This window comes from Heterodontus francisci, chromosome 41, assembly GCF_036365525.1.
Source record: "Heterodontus francisci isolate sHetFra1 chromosome 41, sHetFra1.hap1, whole genome shotgun sequence".
NCBI lineage: Eukaryota > Metazoa > Chordata > Chondrichthyes > Heterodontiformes > Heterodontidae > Heterodontus > Heterodontus francisci.
Window position 1 is genome coordinate 34652842 of NC_090411.1, and position 17098 is coordinate 34669939.

The window sequence follows — 17098 nt, forward strand, 5'->3', positions numbered from 1 at the left end:
CCATCATATTTACAACCTCTACATCTGCTCCCCACACACAAGTGGAAACATCTTTGCCAGATCGACCCTCTCAAACCCTCTGGTAATTTTAGAGACCCACTATCAGGTCATCCCTCAGCCTTCTCTTTTAGCAAAAAAGAGCTTCAGCCTATTAAATATTTCCTTTCAGTTCTGACACCATTCTAATAAATCTTTTTTGCACTTTCTCCAGTGCCTCAATATCCTTTTAACAATATGGAGACCAGAACTGTTCACAATGCTCCAAATGTGATTGAACCATAACTTTCCTGCTTTTCAATTCTATCCCTCTAGGAATGGAAGAAGGTTACTGGACAGCAAATTATTCATTATGCAAAGTAACCTGGTGGTAAATAAGGCCATAATTTCTAATCAAAACAAGAAATGCTTCAATATACAGTTGACCAATTAGCATCTGATTAGAGAAAAAACAGATTAAAGTTTCAAGAAGGTTTGCTTGTCATTATGATAAAGGATCTCAATCCAATACAATAACCTGTCCTATAATCCCAATATCATAGAGTCATAGAGTTATACAGTTAAACAGAACAGAGACAGACCCTTCAGCCCATCGTGTCCATGCCAGCCATCAAGCACCTATCTATTCTAATCCTATTTTCCAGCATTTGGCCCGTAGCCTTGTATGCTATGGCATTTCAAGTGCTCATCTAAATACTTATTAAATGTTGTGAGGGTTCCTGCCTCTACCATCTCTTCAGGCAGTGTATTCCAGATTCCAACCACCCTCTGGGTGAAAATTTTTTCCTCAAATCCCCTCGAAACCTCCTGCCCCTTACCTTAAATCTATGCCCCCTGTTTATTGACACCTCCACTAAGGGAAAAAGTTTCTTCCTATCTATCCTATCAATGCCCCTCATAATTTTGTACACCTCAATCATGTCCCCCCTCAGCCTTCTCTGCTCTAAGGAAAACAACCCTCACCTATCCAGTCTCTCTTCATAGCTGAAATGCTCCAGCCCAGGCAACATCCTGGTGAATCTCCTCTGCACCCTCTCCAGTGCAATCACATTTTCCATTTTATCTTGACTCATAACCTGAGCTTCTACATTTACAAAAAAAAAATGTCCAAGATTCCACATCACAAGGGAAACAGAAAACTTGCATCAAACTGTGAGAGGCATTGGATGGTATCAATTCACAATCGTTTTTACTGGAAAATCCAATCAGTGTGACACAGAAAACTCCAGTGAATCATGCAAATTGAAACTATGCAAAATCAATAAATAATTGTTGGCACCATTGCAGTTTTCAGCACAGGCCCTAAACTCAATGTTGAGATATCATTTGGGAACAAAGCACAATGTCAAAGGGAAAATCTACTCTTATATTGCACACACATAACTTGCAACTTGCTTCAATCAGATTCAGTTGCCAGAAACCTAAGTACATATCTAAAATTTTTTGCATTGTCAAACTGTGCCCTCATTCCCTCAGGAGCTTAAAGCTTGAAATGTTCTCTTTTTATCAGCCCTTCGAGATCCAAGAGTGTACCATTTGTTTTGTCAACAGTTATGAACAAGATCACCCAATGACTTGGTTCATCTACCTTCTTTATGATTTTCAAGTCCTCTATTCTGCCAATATCCATTGTTATTTTTCTTGAACAGTAAATTTCCTCGTGAATGGATTAGTGAGGTCAACCATACTCTACGGGTAAACTCAGTCCTTAAACTAGATTGCTATATTGTTCAACAGCACCTCCCAAACCACTGACCTCTACCACCTCGAAGAACAAGGCCAGCAGAAGCATGGGAACACCACCACCTGCAAACTCCCCGCCAAGTCACACCATCCTAACTGGGACACAGTCATTCCGTCATCATCTCTGCGTCAAAATCCTGGAACTCCCTACCGAACATTACTGTGGGTGTACCTACACCACACAGACTACAGCAGTTCAATAAGGTGGCTCCACACCACCTTCGCAGGTGGCAATAAGGGATGGGCTATAATCGCTGGCCTCGGCAGCGACACCCACATCCTGAGAATGAATTTCTAAAAAATTATTCTGTTCTTTATCAGTGATTGTCAGTTCACCACACTTGCCGGTATTAATGTGAGTTCTTAATGCAATTATATATCAATCAATGGTTACTTGTGGACACATGAAAAATCTCTACCGTCACTGTATCATAAAATATCATTCTGGATTGCAGTCTCTCTCTTTCAAATTTATGCACGATTATACCCAATTTCAGCTCTTCTCTCCCCCACGCTAAGTTAATTATCTAATAACATGTAGGAAAATGGATGTTTTCATTTTTTTTTTTAACTTTGACAAATTCAGCCACCGTTTAAATTGTTCTCAATTAGCTGTTGGATTTCCAATCATTGAGGTTGCCACTTTATCCATTTTACTTCACTCCACACGGGGTTGTAGTAGCATAGCAGATATATTGATAGGCTGGTAACCCAGCAACCTGGACTTAACAATCCAGCAATGAGAGTTCAAACCCCATCATAGCAGCTGGGGAATTTAAATTAAATTAATCTGGAATAAAAAGCTAGTGTCAGTTATGGTGACTATGGAACTACTGGATTGGTATAAAGACCCATCTGGTTCACAAAATGCCCTTTAAGGATGGAAATCTGCCATCCATACCCAGTCTGGCCTACTTGTGACTCCAGATCCACAACAATGTGGTTGACTCTTAACTGCCCTTGCGAGCCACTCAGCTGCGTAGAAATGGGTAATAAATGCCAGCCTTTCCAGTGATGCTCATATCCTGTGAATGAAAAATAAAAAAACTCCACAAGTCTCGCCCTGTGTCAGGTAGTCACTGTGATTCCTCCTTTTCACCTTCATTTTCTCATTTTCACCTTCATTTTCTCATTTAGTAACACAGACACCTTGCCTAATAATTCAGCATTGAATAATAAAGAGGGCAAGGGGAACTCAGCTAGATTTATTATGGTGGGGAAAAACTTGAAATTCAAGGGAGTTTCTGCTGCTCGCTACCTGCTAACAAATTCCTCCTCACTGAGAGGCGTCATCTGCCTGTGCGGTGTTGCTTCATTGATGGATTAATGAATCTATAGTCTCACACTCGTCCTGTGTGCACATAAATCCACATTCCATCACTTTAAGGTACAACACATTCATAGACCAACACACATCACCACCTCATCACTTGTTCACTGGCACCTGCAGTGCAGTAACTTTCCTTTATAATTGTTATTGTTAGCAGTTGTAATGTAGCAGACAACCCCTCCCCCCCACCCCCACCCACTCCAAAGCATAAAGTGTTAAATATGTCACCTTTTTGGATATGGATGAAACAGTCTGGTTTTTGGACAGCACAGCTGGAAATTTCTAAAAGGATTTCCAAAAATGAGAACTTCAATCATTCCATTCCATGAGACAGACAGACACAGACACAGACAGACACACACACACAGACACACACACACAGACACACACACACATACTCAGACACAGACACACAGACACACACACAGACACACACACAAACACACAGACAGACACACAGACACACACAGACACACACACTCAGACACAGACACACAGACACACACACACAGACACACACACAGACACACCACAGACACACCACAGACACAGACACAGACACACAAACACACAGACAGACACACAGACACAGACAGACACATAGACAGAGACACACAGACACACACACAGACACACACACACACACACACACACAGACAGACACACACACACAGACACGCACACACACAGACACGCACACACAGACACAGACACACACACACATGCACAGACAGACACACACAGACAGACACACACAGACACACACACACAGACAGACACACACACACAGACAGACACACACACATGCACAGACAGACACAGACACACGCACAGACAGACACACACAGACAGACACACACAGACAGACACACACACACAGACACACACACACAGACACACACACACATACTCAGACACAGACACACAGACACACACACAGACACACACACAAACACACAGACAGACACACTCAGACACAGACACACAGACACACACACACAGACACACACACAGACACACCACAGACACACCACAGACACAGACACACACACACAGACACACACACAGACACACAAACACACAGACAGACACACAGACACAGACAGACACATAGACAGAGACACACAGACACACACACAGACACACACACAGACACACACACACACACAGACAGACACACACACACACACACACACACACAGACACACACACAGATACACACACAGACAGACACATGCACAGACACACACACAGACACACACACACGCACACGCACACAGACAGACACACATACACAGACACGCACACACACACACACACACATGCACAGACAGACACAGACACACACAGACAGACACACACAGACAGACACACACAGACAGACACAGATACACACACAGACAGACACATGCACAGACACACGCACAGACACACACACACGCACACAGACAGACACACACACACAGACACGCACACACACAGACACGCACACACAGACACAGACACACACACACATGCACAGACAGACACACACAGACAGACACACACAGACACACACACACAGACAGACACACACAGACACACACAGACAGACACACACACACAGACAGACACACACACATGCACAGACAGACACAGACACACGCACAGACAGACACACACAGACAGACACACACAGACAGACACGCACAGACAGACACACACAGACAGACACACACACACATGCACAGACAGACACAGACACACGCACAGACAGACACACACAGACAGACACACACACACAGACACAGACACATGCACAGACAGACACAGACACACACACAGACAGACACACACACACAGACACACACACACACACACATGCACAGACAGACACAGACACACGCACAGACAGACACGCACACACAGACACGCACAGACAGACACACACGCACAGACAGACACAAACATGAGTTCTTGAGGTGTTCAGTGAACTTTGAACAACAGCAAAGCCAATATCAGAAACTTGAAACCACAATCTCTCCTTCTCCCCTTCCCTATTCTGTCCCCTCCTCGGATTTAGTTCTGAATCCAGTCAAAAAGGAAAGGTGACCAAGTCAGATAGACACAAGATTAAGAAAGTTCTCTCACCTGCAGATACGAAGAAGATGCCGGCACTGAGAATGATGTTGTGTCGAGTTTTGTAGAACTCACTAGCTGCGATGCAGAGGCCACCCATGAAGAGTAGGATCACACTGAGGATAGGAAAGATACTGGATGCTCGAACAGCACCTGTGAGGCAAGAGGAAGGAATTGAGTGGGGGCAAAATTGGGGGCAAGATAGAGCAAGAGGGAGAAGTTGCGAAACAGAAAGAAAAAAGGAGAAATAAAGAAACATTAAGAGAATTTTTTTCCTTCTCCATTTCCAGGTGTGGTGATTCATAAAACAAAGCATTCGAGGTCACATTTAAACATATTATGTTGAACAGAAGCCAACTCAACATTGAGCACGAGATCTGTTTCCAAGACCTTCACCCCATCTCGTTTCATCTTAATACATTGGTTCCAGTGAGGTCAAATTTGGTGAAAATACTAAATACTACCTGGGGATGGCCCTGATTGAAAAGCACAGGCTGCATGGGTCCGAGGGTCAGAGGGCACTGTCCATGATTGCTCATCCATAATGGAAGGAGGATAGTAGACCAGGGTTGAAGAGTGACAATGGGAGGGTGGATTCTGTCCCATACAGTAAAGGTAAACTATTACAAGTTTACACTCCCGGTATGGAGCATTGCACAGCAGGAGTGTTTATCAGGAATTCATATAACATCTATGGATGGAACGTCCAGTATGATGAACTGATCTTCATGCAAGAATTGCCGATAAATGCTCTTGATGTTCAAAGCTGCATGCCAAGACTGTGGATTTGTGAAGTGTAGCCTTACCCACGTGGGGACAGGATTCACAGTGGAGGGGATTATACACGGCCTGTGAACAGAGTGAGGTTGTTGGGGAGGAAAGTAATTTTCCCCATTCTTGATTCTTCGCAAAAATTGAATTGCAGTAAGTATTGGATGAGGAATTCAGCAAATGATAACACCTGCAGTACCAAGCACTGTTCTCAGTCCTGCAATATAAAGGGACTACCAAGAGAAGAGTCGAAAAGACTGATCCCGGGAAGAGGGTGAGGAATATTTTGATAAGCTGGGACTTGTGAGGACATGTTGCCTAAACTTGGCTTGGATACCCTGGAGTTTAGTAGATCTGATCTAATTGTATGTTTTAAATGTTAAAAGGATTTGATAGGGTAGATACGAAGAAACTATTTCCTTGGGGCAGTGGCAGGAGGTGCAGTTTAGAGCAAGGGGGCAGAACCTTAAAATTAGAACCAGGATTTGCAGGGGTGAAATCACAAAGTACCTTTCCACACAAAGGGAAGTGGAAATCGGAACTCTCTCTTCACCAAAGGCTTGGTGTCAATTGGAGCTTTCAACATTTTTATCAATAGATTTTTGTTGTGTAATAGTATCAAGGGATATGGAGCAAAGGTGATAAATGGGGTTGAGGTACAGACCTTCTAACTGAATGGTGGAACAGGCTCAAGAGGCTGAATGGCTTCCTCCTGTACCCGACATTCCTATGGGTTTACAAGCCAAGTCATTCCACAATGCAGCTGAAAGTTCTAAAAGGTTGCACTGTTCTATAAAATAGCCCAGGCTGGTGACTTTGGACAGATCCTATGTGTGGGAAATCTACATTATGATGTGAGGCTCCACTGCCTCTGGAGATGGGAGTTAACAATTAATGTAGGTGGCACTTCAAGTCTATTGTGGTTAATGTACCACTATCTCCACCATGTCATTGCTGCAAACTTTGAGGACAGCACTTTTTTTTTACACAGCGAGTTGTTGTGATCTGGAATGCACCTCTTGGAAGGGCAGTGGAAGCAGATTCAACAAGGGCTTTCAAAGGGAATTGGATATATATCTGAAAGGGAAAAGATTTGTTGGGTTATGTGGAAAGAATGGCGGGAGAGATGGGGGGCTTGGGACTAATTGGATAACTCTTTCTAAGAGCCAGCACAAGCAGAATGGCCTCTTGCGTTGTAAGAGTCAACAGCGATAAATTCGCATGACATATTGGACCACAAGTTGGTTGGGTTACAAACCAGATAGTTATGTTTTGGTTGTAACATTACAGCTTGATGACACGTGGGCTGGGACTAGTTGCCAAATGTTGGGTCACAATGTTTCTTTTATTGTAAAATCGTCCAATACAAATAGACAGCAATGATTGGCCTAGAGACAAGCAGACTCATTAGCAGTGTTCGGCTCAACTGATTCTTTGTGGTCTGTGATGTAACCTAAACCCCTTGATTGTGTTACTGGCTTGCAACTCAATCACTGCCATCTATTATTCACTCAATCAATCACTATATACTCATGTTTCTTTTCAATAGTGGAACAGCTTTCATTGGATTACAGTATCAACTGGGCACCAATGAAACATGTGTGATTTCATCATTAGCCCAAGGCTGCATTTCCAACAAGGCATGGGAGAAGGCCATTCAGCCCTTCAAGCATACTCTGCCACTCGGTTAGATCATGGCTAATCTGTATCTCAACCCCATTTACCCACCTATGCTCCATATGCCTCGATACCCAACAAAAATCTATCGTTCTCAGTGTTGAAAGCTCCAGCTGTCCTCCAGCATTCACTGTCTTTTGGAGGACAGAGTTACACTGCTCCTTGTGCTTTCTGATTTCACTCCTGAATGGCCTGTGTAATTGGTAGTAAATGGATATCTCTATCTGCAACATGAACATTCCTTCAATGAACTGTGACCTAGCTGATATGGGGGGGAAGCGCATGAAACCCCCCTAAGATGAGGGGAAGGGTCACCAATACTCACTGGATCCGGCTGGATGTCAACCCAGAATTCCCAGCCAGAGCTTTGGTCTCCAATTACTGGGAATGTTTGGAGTTTGGTTTGGTTTGAACCTTTTGAATCAGAGGCTGAAGATGAAAAAACTCATTTCATCTTCTAAGGGGTAGGGGCATCAAATATTGTTTAAGGAGGGGCCTAAATGACTCAGCAAGTCGAACCAGTAAATATCTGAGTAATTTCATCCAGAAATATCCTTCGCTAATGTCCTTTGGGGAAGGAAATCTGCTGTACTTACTGGGTCTGACCTACGTGTGACTCCAGAGCCACAGTAATGTGGTTGACTCTTAACTGCCCTCTTTAAAAGCCACTCAGTTGTACTGCTGACCGCACAGATTGCAGTTGTTCAAGAAGGTGGCTCACCACCACCTTCTCAAGGGAAATTAGGGATGGGCAATAAAATCTGACCTTGCCAGCGATGCCCACATCCCATGAAGGAATAAATAAAATAATTTTGTCGTTGTTAGCATCAGGTTCCAATATTTGAGAGTAGAGAAGTTAGGATTGTTCTCCAGAGAGCAGAGAAGGTTAAGGAGAGGTTTAATACTATTCAAAATTATAAAGGGTTTTGATAAGGTAGATAGGGAGTAACTGTTTCCACTGGCAGGATGGGTTAGTCACTAAAGATAATGGATCAAAGGTGAGATGAGGAGTATTTTTATTACACAGTGAGTTGTTGTGATCTGGAATGCGCTGCCTGAAAGGGCGGTGGAAGTAGATTCAATAGTAACTTTCAAAAGGGAATTGAATAAATAAATTGAAAAGGAAAAATTTTCAGGACTATGGGGAAAGAGCTAGCACAGACACAATGAACAGAATGGCCTCCTTTTGTGCTGTGTGCTTCATTGCTCCCTTTTTGGCTTTCATGTGGGTGCACCAGGTCTCATGGGAGTTGGCTCCACAGAGGCTGGAAACTATTTGGTATCTCAACCAACTGGCCACTATTCCTGTGTCACTAACAAGGGTTCAGTTCTGCTCTTACCAGGACACACTGGGTTCCATCAGGAGACAGGAATTCTGGCTGCTTGTCTCCCTTCCTTAATCCAGGTACACTAAACCCAAATTCTCATCTGCCACCCTGACTGAGATTAGCACAGCCCAGGAATTGAACCCAGAACCTATTGGTCTGTTGGATTGAGCTACCCCAGATGTTGCCTTTAACCATTAGACCATCAATAGGGTGGGATCCCCCCACACATTTATAAATGTAATCTTATAGCCTAAAGTGCTCCCAGACCACTAAGATTACATTAGACTTATGGATGGATGACCTGCAGTTAATATTGTCCCACAAACAGGCAATGTCCTGCAGGCAACCTGTCCCTTTCCTCCTGACTTTTTGCAAAATCCTTTAATGGTATTTAAATAAAATTTGAAACGCGATGAAAGGGTTGGAAATAAGAAGGAAGGCAAACTTACGTAAGAAGTATTCGGCTGCGTCTGCTTCGTAATCCGCGTCTTCCGGGAAGTGGTCAATCTGTTTACATAAACCTTTAAAATTTCCTGTTTAAGGGGAGACAGAGAGGGAGAGAGAAGTAAGTCACCTCTCCCCGTGTGAATGTTTAACACAACGGCAGCAAATTAATCCCTAGCTGCACCAGTGTGTAAAACAGAATGATTAATTACAATGGTTACAATCATTCCCGATATTCTCTGGATAAGGAGATCTTTTGAAGTGGTTCAGACGAGGTGAGGGTACCATTCATGCTGGATATTTGGGGAGGGAGGGAGGGAGGGAGGGTGAAAGGGAGCATGGACCCACAGCCCTGTTTATATTTACAGTGAGTGATGTGGTCTGTCCTGAGCATTGTCTCACTCACAACCAACTCACTTCATCACAGAGGCAACGTGAACCCATGACTAACCCAGAGATAAGAATATAATAGTATCAGGAGTAGCCCATATGTTCCCTCGGATCTGCTCCGACATTCAATAAGATCATGGCAGAACTTCAACATCAGTTCCACTTTCCCGCCTTATCCTCACATCCCTGAATTCCCTTAGTGCCCCAAATATCTATCAATCTCTGTCTTCAATAGACGCAATGACTGAGTATCCACAGCCTTTTGAGGTAGAGAGTTCCAAAAAATTCACAACTCTTTGCGTGAAAGCATTTTTCCCCATCTCAATCCTAAATGACTGCCCCATATCCAGAGACTGTAACCCCCACTTCCAGACTCCTGGATTTGGTAATAGGATCTTATGGGCAGAGATCCAGGAGTTAGTCACTAGCCCATCATGTTGGATGTCATGAGTGGGTTGCTCAGCAAGCTGGTCATTTGAATAGTAGGAGAAAAAAATGCTGCAGGAACTATTTGGTGAGTCCAGCATTAATAATGTACACAACACTCATAGGAAAAGGAGGAGGCCGTTCAGCCCCTCAAGACTGTTCTGCCATTCAATTAGATCATAGAAGACCTGTATCTCCACATCTATCTGCCTTGATTCCATAACCCTTAATACTCTGTCTAACAAAAATCAGCAATCTCAGTTTTGAAATTTTCAATTGACCCCCAGTCTCCACAGCTTTTTGGGGGGAAGAGTTCCGGATTTCCCCTCCCCTTTGTGTGAAGAAGAGCTTCCTGACGTCACCACTCAATGGCCCACCTCTAATTTTAAGGTTATGCCCCCTTGTTCTGGACTCCCCCCACCAGAGGAAATAGCTCCTCTCTCTCTACCCTATGTCATGACAGTATATAAACCACTTACATGTTTGAAAAGGGTCACAAGTGCTCAATGTCTACAGGGATGTTGTTGGGACATATGATATTACAAAAATATTAAACTGCTGTTATTTGCAATTTGATCCCAATTTGTTCCCAACCACAATGGGATTAAATGCCAGGAGAAAGGAGTGGCCTCTCTAAGGTGAGGCCTGATTTACTGTTTATATACAAATCTCCACTCAACATTAATACAGATGTGTTCCAGGTGCAGACTTTTGGAATTTGACTCCCCAGAGGGTGGTTTATTCGTAGTCGTTGAGTATATTCAAGACTGAGATCGATAGATTTTTGTACTCAAAGGGAATTAAGGGATTGGGGATAGGGCAGGAAAGAGGAGTTGAGGTCAGAGATCAGCCATGATCATATTGACTGCTGGAGCTGGCTCGAGGGGCTGAATGGACTCCTTCAGCTCTCATTTCTTATGCTCTTATGTCAAAATTGGCTAAATTTCTGTCTACAATCTTATTGTATAGAGTCCCAAATGATCAAACCCTTTCTATTCACTCCCATTGTTCAACATCCAATAAACTGACCTTCCCGATTAATTCCATCAGAGAGAATCCAAATAAACCCATTTGGTCCCATTGATAGAATTCCAATTAACCAGAGACGATATGTTCCACAATCGAGATAGAATTTCAGGGCCATTTTCCTCATGTGATCTCCAAAATTTGCCAATGGGATCAGGAACTGTGGGCGTCAAAAAACCTTGTAACACTCATTCGCACCCTGCATCGGCAAAACAAGCCACTGTGTTACCCCAAGGTGAATAACAGACCTCTGCTCTATCCAATGCTGTAACGCTACTAATCAGAGTCAGGATATCTGCAGACTATCAATTTCTGAATACGTGAAACTGCTTCTAATGAAATGCATCAGCAGTGAAAACATCAGGAAATGTGAGCAAGACCTTTAGAATATTTGCATATGAGGAACGATTCATTTCTCACATTTCCACGCACCATTTTGATGCAGGTAGGAGTCGTGTTTGGAGAGGAATTTTTCAGATCATTGTTTTCATCCTAATTGGCCAGGGTTTTTAAAAATTTGTTTTCTCTCCTCTCCCAGGAGATTACATGCTACAGATGGGCGGTGAGTATCTGTGTCGAGATGGATAACGTATCACACTAAATGGGATAGAATAGATGAACTAGTGGGTCTCTTCCTGCTTGTCATATTTATAGGAACAGGAGAAGGCCATTCAGCCCCTCCAATCTGTTCCATTATTCAATTAGGCTGATCTGTATCTCAACTCCATTTTCCTGCCTTTGTTCCATATTCCTCGATACCCATACCCAACAACACCCTATCAAGCTCAGTCCTGAAAATTCCAATTGTTCCCCAGCATCCACAGCCTTTTGGGGAAGAGAGTTCCGGATTTCCTTTGCCTTTGTGTGAAAACGTGCTTCCTGAATTCACTCCTAAATGGCCTGGCTCAAATTTAACATTCTGTCCCCCATCAAAGGAAATAGTTTTTCCGTATCTACCCTCTCAAATCCTTTCAACATTTTAAAGACGTCAATCAGATCTCCCCTCAATCTTCTAAATTCAAGGGAATAAAAGCCAAGTCTCAGCAAAGTGTCCTCATAATTTAACCCTTTAAGCCCTGGTATCATTCTGGTGAAGCTGTGCTGCACCCCCTCCTGTGCTCATATATCCTTCCTGAGGTTCGGTGCCCAGAACTGAACACAATGACTCCACATGGTGCCTGACCAACGCTCTGCACATGAAAAATTCCAACCCTTTGTATTCCAGCCCCCTTGAGAATAAGGTGAATATTCCATTCGCTCTTTTGATTGTTTCTGTAGCTGTGCACCAGCTTTACATATACTTTAACTAGCGACTGTAGTTTGTCGGCGCAGTTCACCTTTTTCTGGTAACCATATGTGTGGCCAGTTCCCCTTGTGAACTCCCTCACTGCGCTCAGCTCCGTACTACCGGAAAAGGGACAGCACGGTCTTGCTGGAACATTTTCGGTCAGCTCCATTTCTGCTGCTTTATGTTTTGTGTCAGGCATGAGGGGGTGTGCATACGAACATATGAATTAGGAGCAGGAGTAGGCAGGTAGTGGGGTAAGTGTGGGGATGGCAAAGAGGGAGTGACTCTAGCCAGCAGTGAATTGCCCCCCAAAAAATAACACCCTCAGTTTGCACTAAAATGTGAACAAACGTAAACTGGTAGGAGCAGATACATTCAGCAAGAGAGTGACACTATTAAGGTGTCAGCCTTGTGTCTGTGGCTAGCACTCTCATCTCTGCATCAGAAAGTTGTAGGTTCAAATCCCACTCTGGAGTCTTCAGCTCAAAATCCTGACACTCAGTGCAGTACTGAGAGAGTGCCGCACTGTTGGAGGTGCCATCTTTTGGATGAGATGTTAACCTGAGGCCCTGTCTGCCCCCTCAGGTGATTGTAAAAGATCCCATGGATTTTGTTTTGCAGAAATGCAAGGAAGTTCTCCCCGGTGTCCTGGGTCAATATTTATCCTTCAACCAACATCACTAAAACAGGTTATCTGATCATCACGGTGCTGTAACTAGGAGTTTGCTGTGCACAAATTGGCTGCCGTATTTCCCATGTTGAAACAATGACTACACTTCAGGTAACTCATTGGCTGAAAGTGCAAAGGGACATCCTGAGGTTGTGAAAGGCACTACAGAAATTCATATCTTTCTTTCTACATTGCAGATCGTCCCAACTATAAATAAAATTTATAGGTGTCTTTCTTGTGATTATTCGATACTGTCAAAGCGGCTTTGTGCTCATTGTTGCCTGAAAATAGCAACAGCTGCCATGTATGTAGCGTCTTCGTTAAACATCCCAAGGTCCCTCCTGGAAAGCAAAATAGGAGCCAGGTAGCAATGCAGGAGTTAGATGGGACCAACAATGTGATGGAAACCATGGCATTCAAAGCCAGAGACGCAGAAGGTTTTGGCAAGAGTGAACGGCCAATTGCTCTATCATCCAAGATACACTGAGGGTAGGGAGGGGCGAAGAGATGCATAAGTGGTCAGAGTCAGGAGGATCGTAAGTTATGGGATGCAAGGAGGTTGATTAGGGGAGGGAGGAGGGTGAATGACGTAAATGAGCAGGAGGATGTTGAACTTGACAGTTAGCTCAGCGTTTATACTGGCAAGGCCAATAGAAACGTGTGCAATAAGCTTGAGAGTCAAATGGCAGGAGCACCTTGATGACCAGTCCATACTGTTGCCGTATGGAATGATAGGAGGGCTCAGCCTGTGAACCGTCACAGAGAATTTCTGAGCCCAACTGCACGACAGCAAAAGACATTTGGACAGAAGCTGGGCACATTCCCACAGGGAGGGAAAATAAACAGCAACAATAAACAGCAACATTACAGTCTCCATCAACCACCAACAATCTCCTGTCTGTGTCCCCATTCTTGGAGAATTTGTGTGACAGAAAATTTTTCAAAATCCAAAAAAATGCAATATCATTGTTTTGCTTAGAGAAGATATTTTTTGTTACAAAATGGCTGCCTCAGTAAATACTGTCATTAATCTAAGATAACAAGAGTGTTTCTTGTACACTGACCATTAGTTTAGCTCCCTATCTGCATAATGTAGTTCCCCTGATTAGTTAGCAGATTGTTGATCACAAAACGCATTATTGTGAAGTGGCCACTTTGCATTTTCTGCTCCCACATGAATAGCCCGAAGGATGTACCATGACCAGAAAGTCTACTGGACGAGCTACATAAATACTGTGGCTACAAGAGCAGGTCAGAGGCTGGGGATTCTGCAGTGAGTGGCTCACTTCCTGACTCCCCGAAACCCTTCCACCATCTACAAGGCATAGATCAGATTGTAGCGGAATCCTCGCCACTTGCCTGGATGAGTGCAACTCCAACAATACTCAAGAAGCTCAACACTATCCAGGACGTTATGTTTCATACCCCAAGCATGAAGAAACTGGACTCTATTTTTATGTGTGTAGGCATATTTCAGATGGCTGCCCAGATCTGTCTTAGTTTCACTTTTGGAACCACAGCCCTTCAGGTTTGACTGACAAACACAGCACAGAGAAATCAATTACTGAGCAATCAAACACAACACAGGACAAAGCAGCCCACTTGATCAGTCCATAACTTTCCAGAATTGGTCACTGGATAGTGAGCAGGGACGGGAACACTGGCTGTTATTTCCTCCTCCTAGCTAGCACAAGGATGCTGACACCATGATTGTGCCTGTCCTACCATCTGCGCAGACTGAGAAACAAACCTTTTTTCATTCTCAGGATGTGGGCATCGCTGGCAAGGTCAATATTTATTTCCCATCCCTAATTGCCCTTGAGAAGGTGGTGGTGAGCTGCCTTCTTGAACCGCTGCAGTCCATGTGAGGTAGGTACACCCACAGTGCTGTTAGGAAGGGAGTTCCAGGATTTTGACCGAGCGACAGTGAACGAACGGCGATATAGTTCCAAGTCAGGACAGTGTGTGACTTGGAGGGGAACTTGCAGGTGGTGGTGTTCCCATGCATCTGCCGTCCTTGTCCTTCTTGGTGGTAGAGGTTGTGGGTTTGGGATGCGGTGAGTTGCTGCAGTGCATCTTGTAGATGGTACGCACTGCAGTCGCTGTGCGCTGGTGGTGGAGGGAGTGAATGTTTAAGGTGGTGGATGGGGTTCCAATCAAGTACTGCTTTAGCTTGGATGGTGTCGAGTTTCTTGAATGTTGTTGGAGCTGCACTCATCCAGGCAAGTGGAGAGTATTCCATCACACTCCTGACTTGTACCTCGTAGATGGTGGACAGGCTTTGGGGAGTCAGGAGGTGAGTTACTCGCCGCAGAATCCCCAGCTGTAATGGTCGGACTCAGATCTTGGATTGGGATACTCTGGAGAGAAAAAGATGTCACACTAGGACATGTCCTAAGAATGGGATGAAACTCTGATCTGTGATTTCACTGCCTTATCCCAGGATTGCTCCATTCTGCTACCCTACAATGATTCATCTTCTCATTACAGTTTTACATATTCTTTCACAGAGCAAAGTTAAAACACAGCACTGATTTGACATTCACAGGAGAGGTTCTGTTTTATAAAAGGAACATGAATCGTGATGCTTCCTAGCCACGGTTTACACATAAGTAGAATCACAGAATCTTACAGCACAGAAGGAGGCCATTCAGCCGACCGTGCCTGTGCTGGCTCTTTGAACGAGCTATCCAATTAGTCCCACTCCCCGCTGCTCTTTCCCCATAGCCCTGAAAATATTTTCTTTTCAAGTATTTATCCAATTCCCTTTTGAAAGTTACTATTGAATCTGCTTCCACCGCCCTTTCAGGCAGCGCGTTCCAGATCACAACAACTCACTGCGTCAAAGAATTCTCCTCAGCACACCCTTTGGTTCTTTTGCCAATTATTTAACATCAGTGTCCTCTGGTTACCGACCCTCCTGCTAGTGGAAAAGGAGAAACTATCAAAACCCTTCATAATTTTGAAGGCCTCTCTTAAATCGCTCTGAACCTTCTCTGCTCTAAGGAGAACAATCCCAGCTTCTCCAGTCTCTCCACATAACCGGAGTTCCTCATCCCTGGTGCCATGCCAGTAAATCTCCTCTGCATCTGCTCCAAGACTTGATATTCTTCCTAAAGTGTGAAATAATATTAAACAAACCAGCTGAATTCTCCAGGAAGGTCCCCAGTTTGATTTTTCATCTGTTTTGAGTTTTCTAAGTTCAGGAAGGGAGGTGATACAACTGCCTTCCGCATCGGAGGATTAAGGAGGGGGGATAAAATCAGCCATGGGCTCCTTCTATTGATAACAACCCTGCCGGTAAGTAAACATGTTCAGACCAGGCGAGGAATTAAGGACAGGATTGGGACTTAACTGTGATGCCCCCACAGTCAAACTGCCTGACTCTTGCATGAAGGATGGCTACCAGGGGAAGGAGGAAAGGACAGAAATTCGAATGAAAGGAGAACCAAGAGAAAAGAGAGTGTGGCCCGGGTTCATCAGAAGCTGCAGTGATAAATTGTGTCCTAACAATTGTTACCATCATTCCTTTTGAAAGGAAACTGTGTCTTTAAATCTTGTTTATTACAGGAAATCACCAACCCAGCATCAATCCCTTATCCCACTTAACTATATAACTGTCACCAATCTGCGACCATCTTAACTATGCATTGTGTTAATCACAGACCAGCTACTCTGCTCCTGAAATTTACCCCTTTAATATCACATACGTTTGTTTGTATATGTCACCACTTTTTCTTCCCTTTTTGTCTGATTATCTCTGTGTTTTGTTTCAGTGATCTGTGAAATGTCTCAGCTGTACTTCTCCATAACAACCTCCCCAACCCTCCCTAAACCCCTGGCACCTCGCTATCCTCTCACCTTGCCTTTAAACACCTTCTCAAAATATA

General features: G+C 43.9%; 1 protein-coding gene across 1 annotated transcript in view; it reads right to left on the reverse strand.

The window, feature by feature from the left end:
- Positions 1-17098, reverse strand: part of cacng2a (calcium channel, voltage-dependent, gamma subunit 2a) — a 111738-nt gene that overhangs the window by 12322 nt on the left and 82318 nt on the right. The window contains exons 2-3 of the mRNA XM_068020064.1: positions 9414-9497; positions 5201-5341 (exon numbers count right to left, since the gene is read on the reverse strand). Of these exons, the coding sequence (XP_067876165.1) occupies positions 5201-5341; positions 9414-9497 (225 nt within the window). The remainder of the gene's footprint in view (positions 1-5200; positions 5342-9413; positions 9498-17098) is intronic.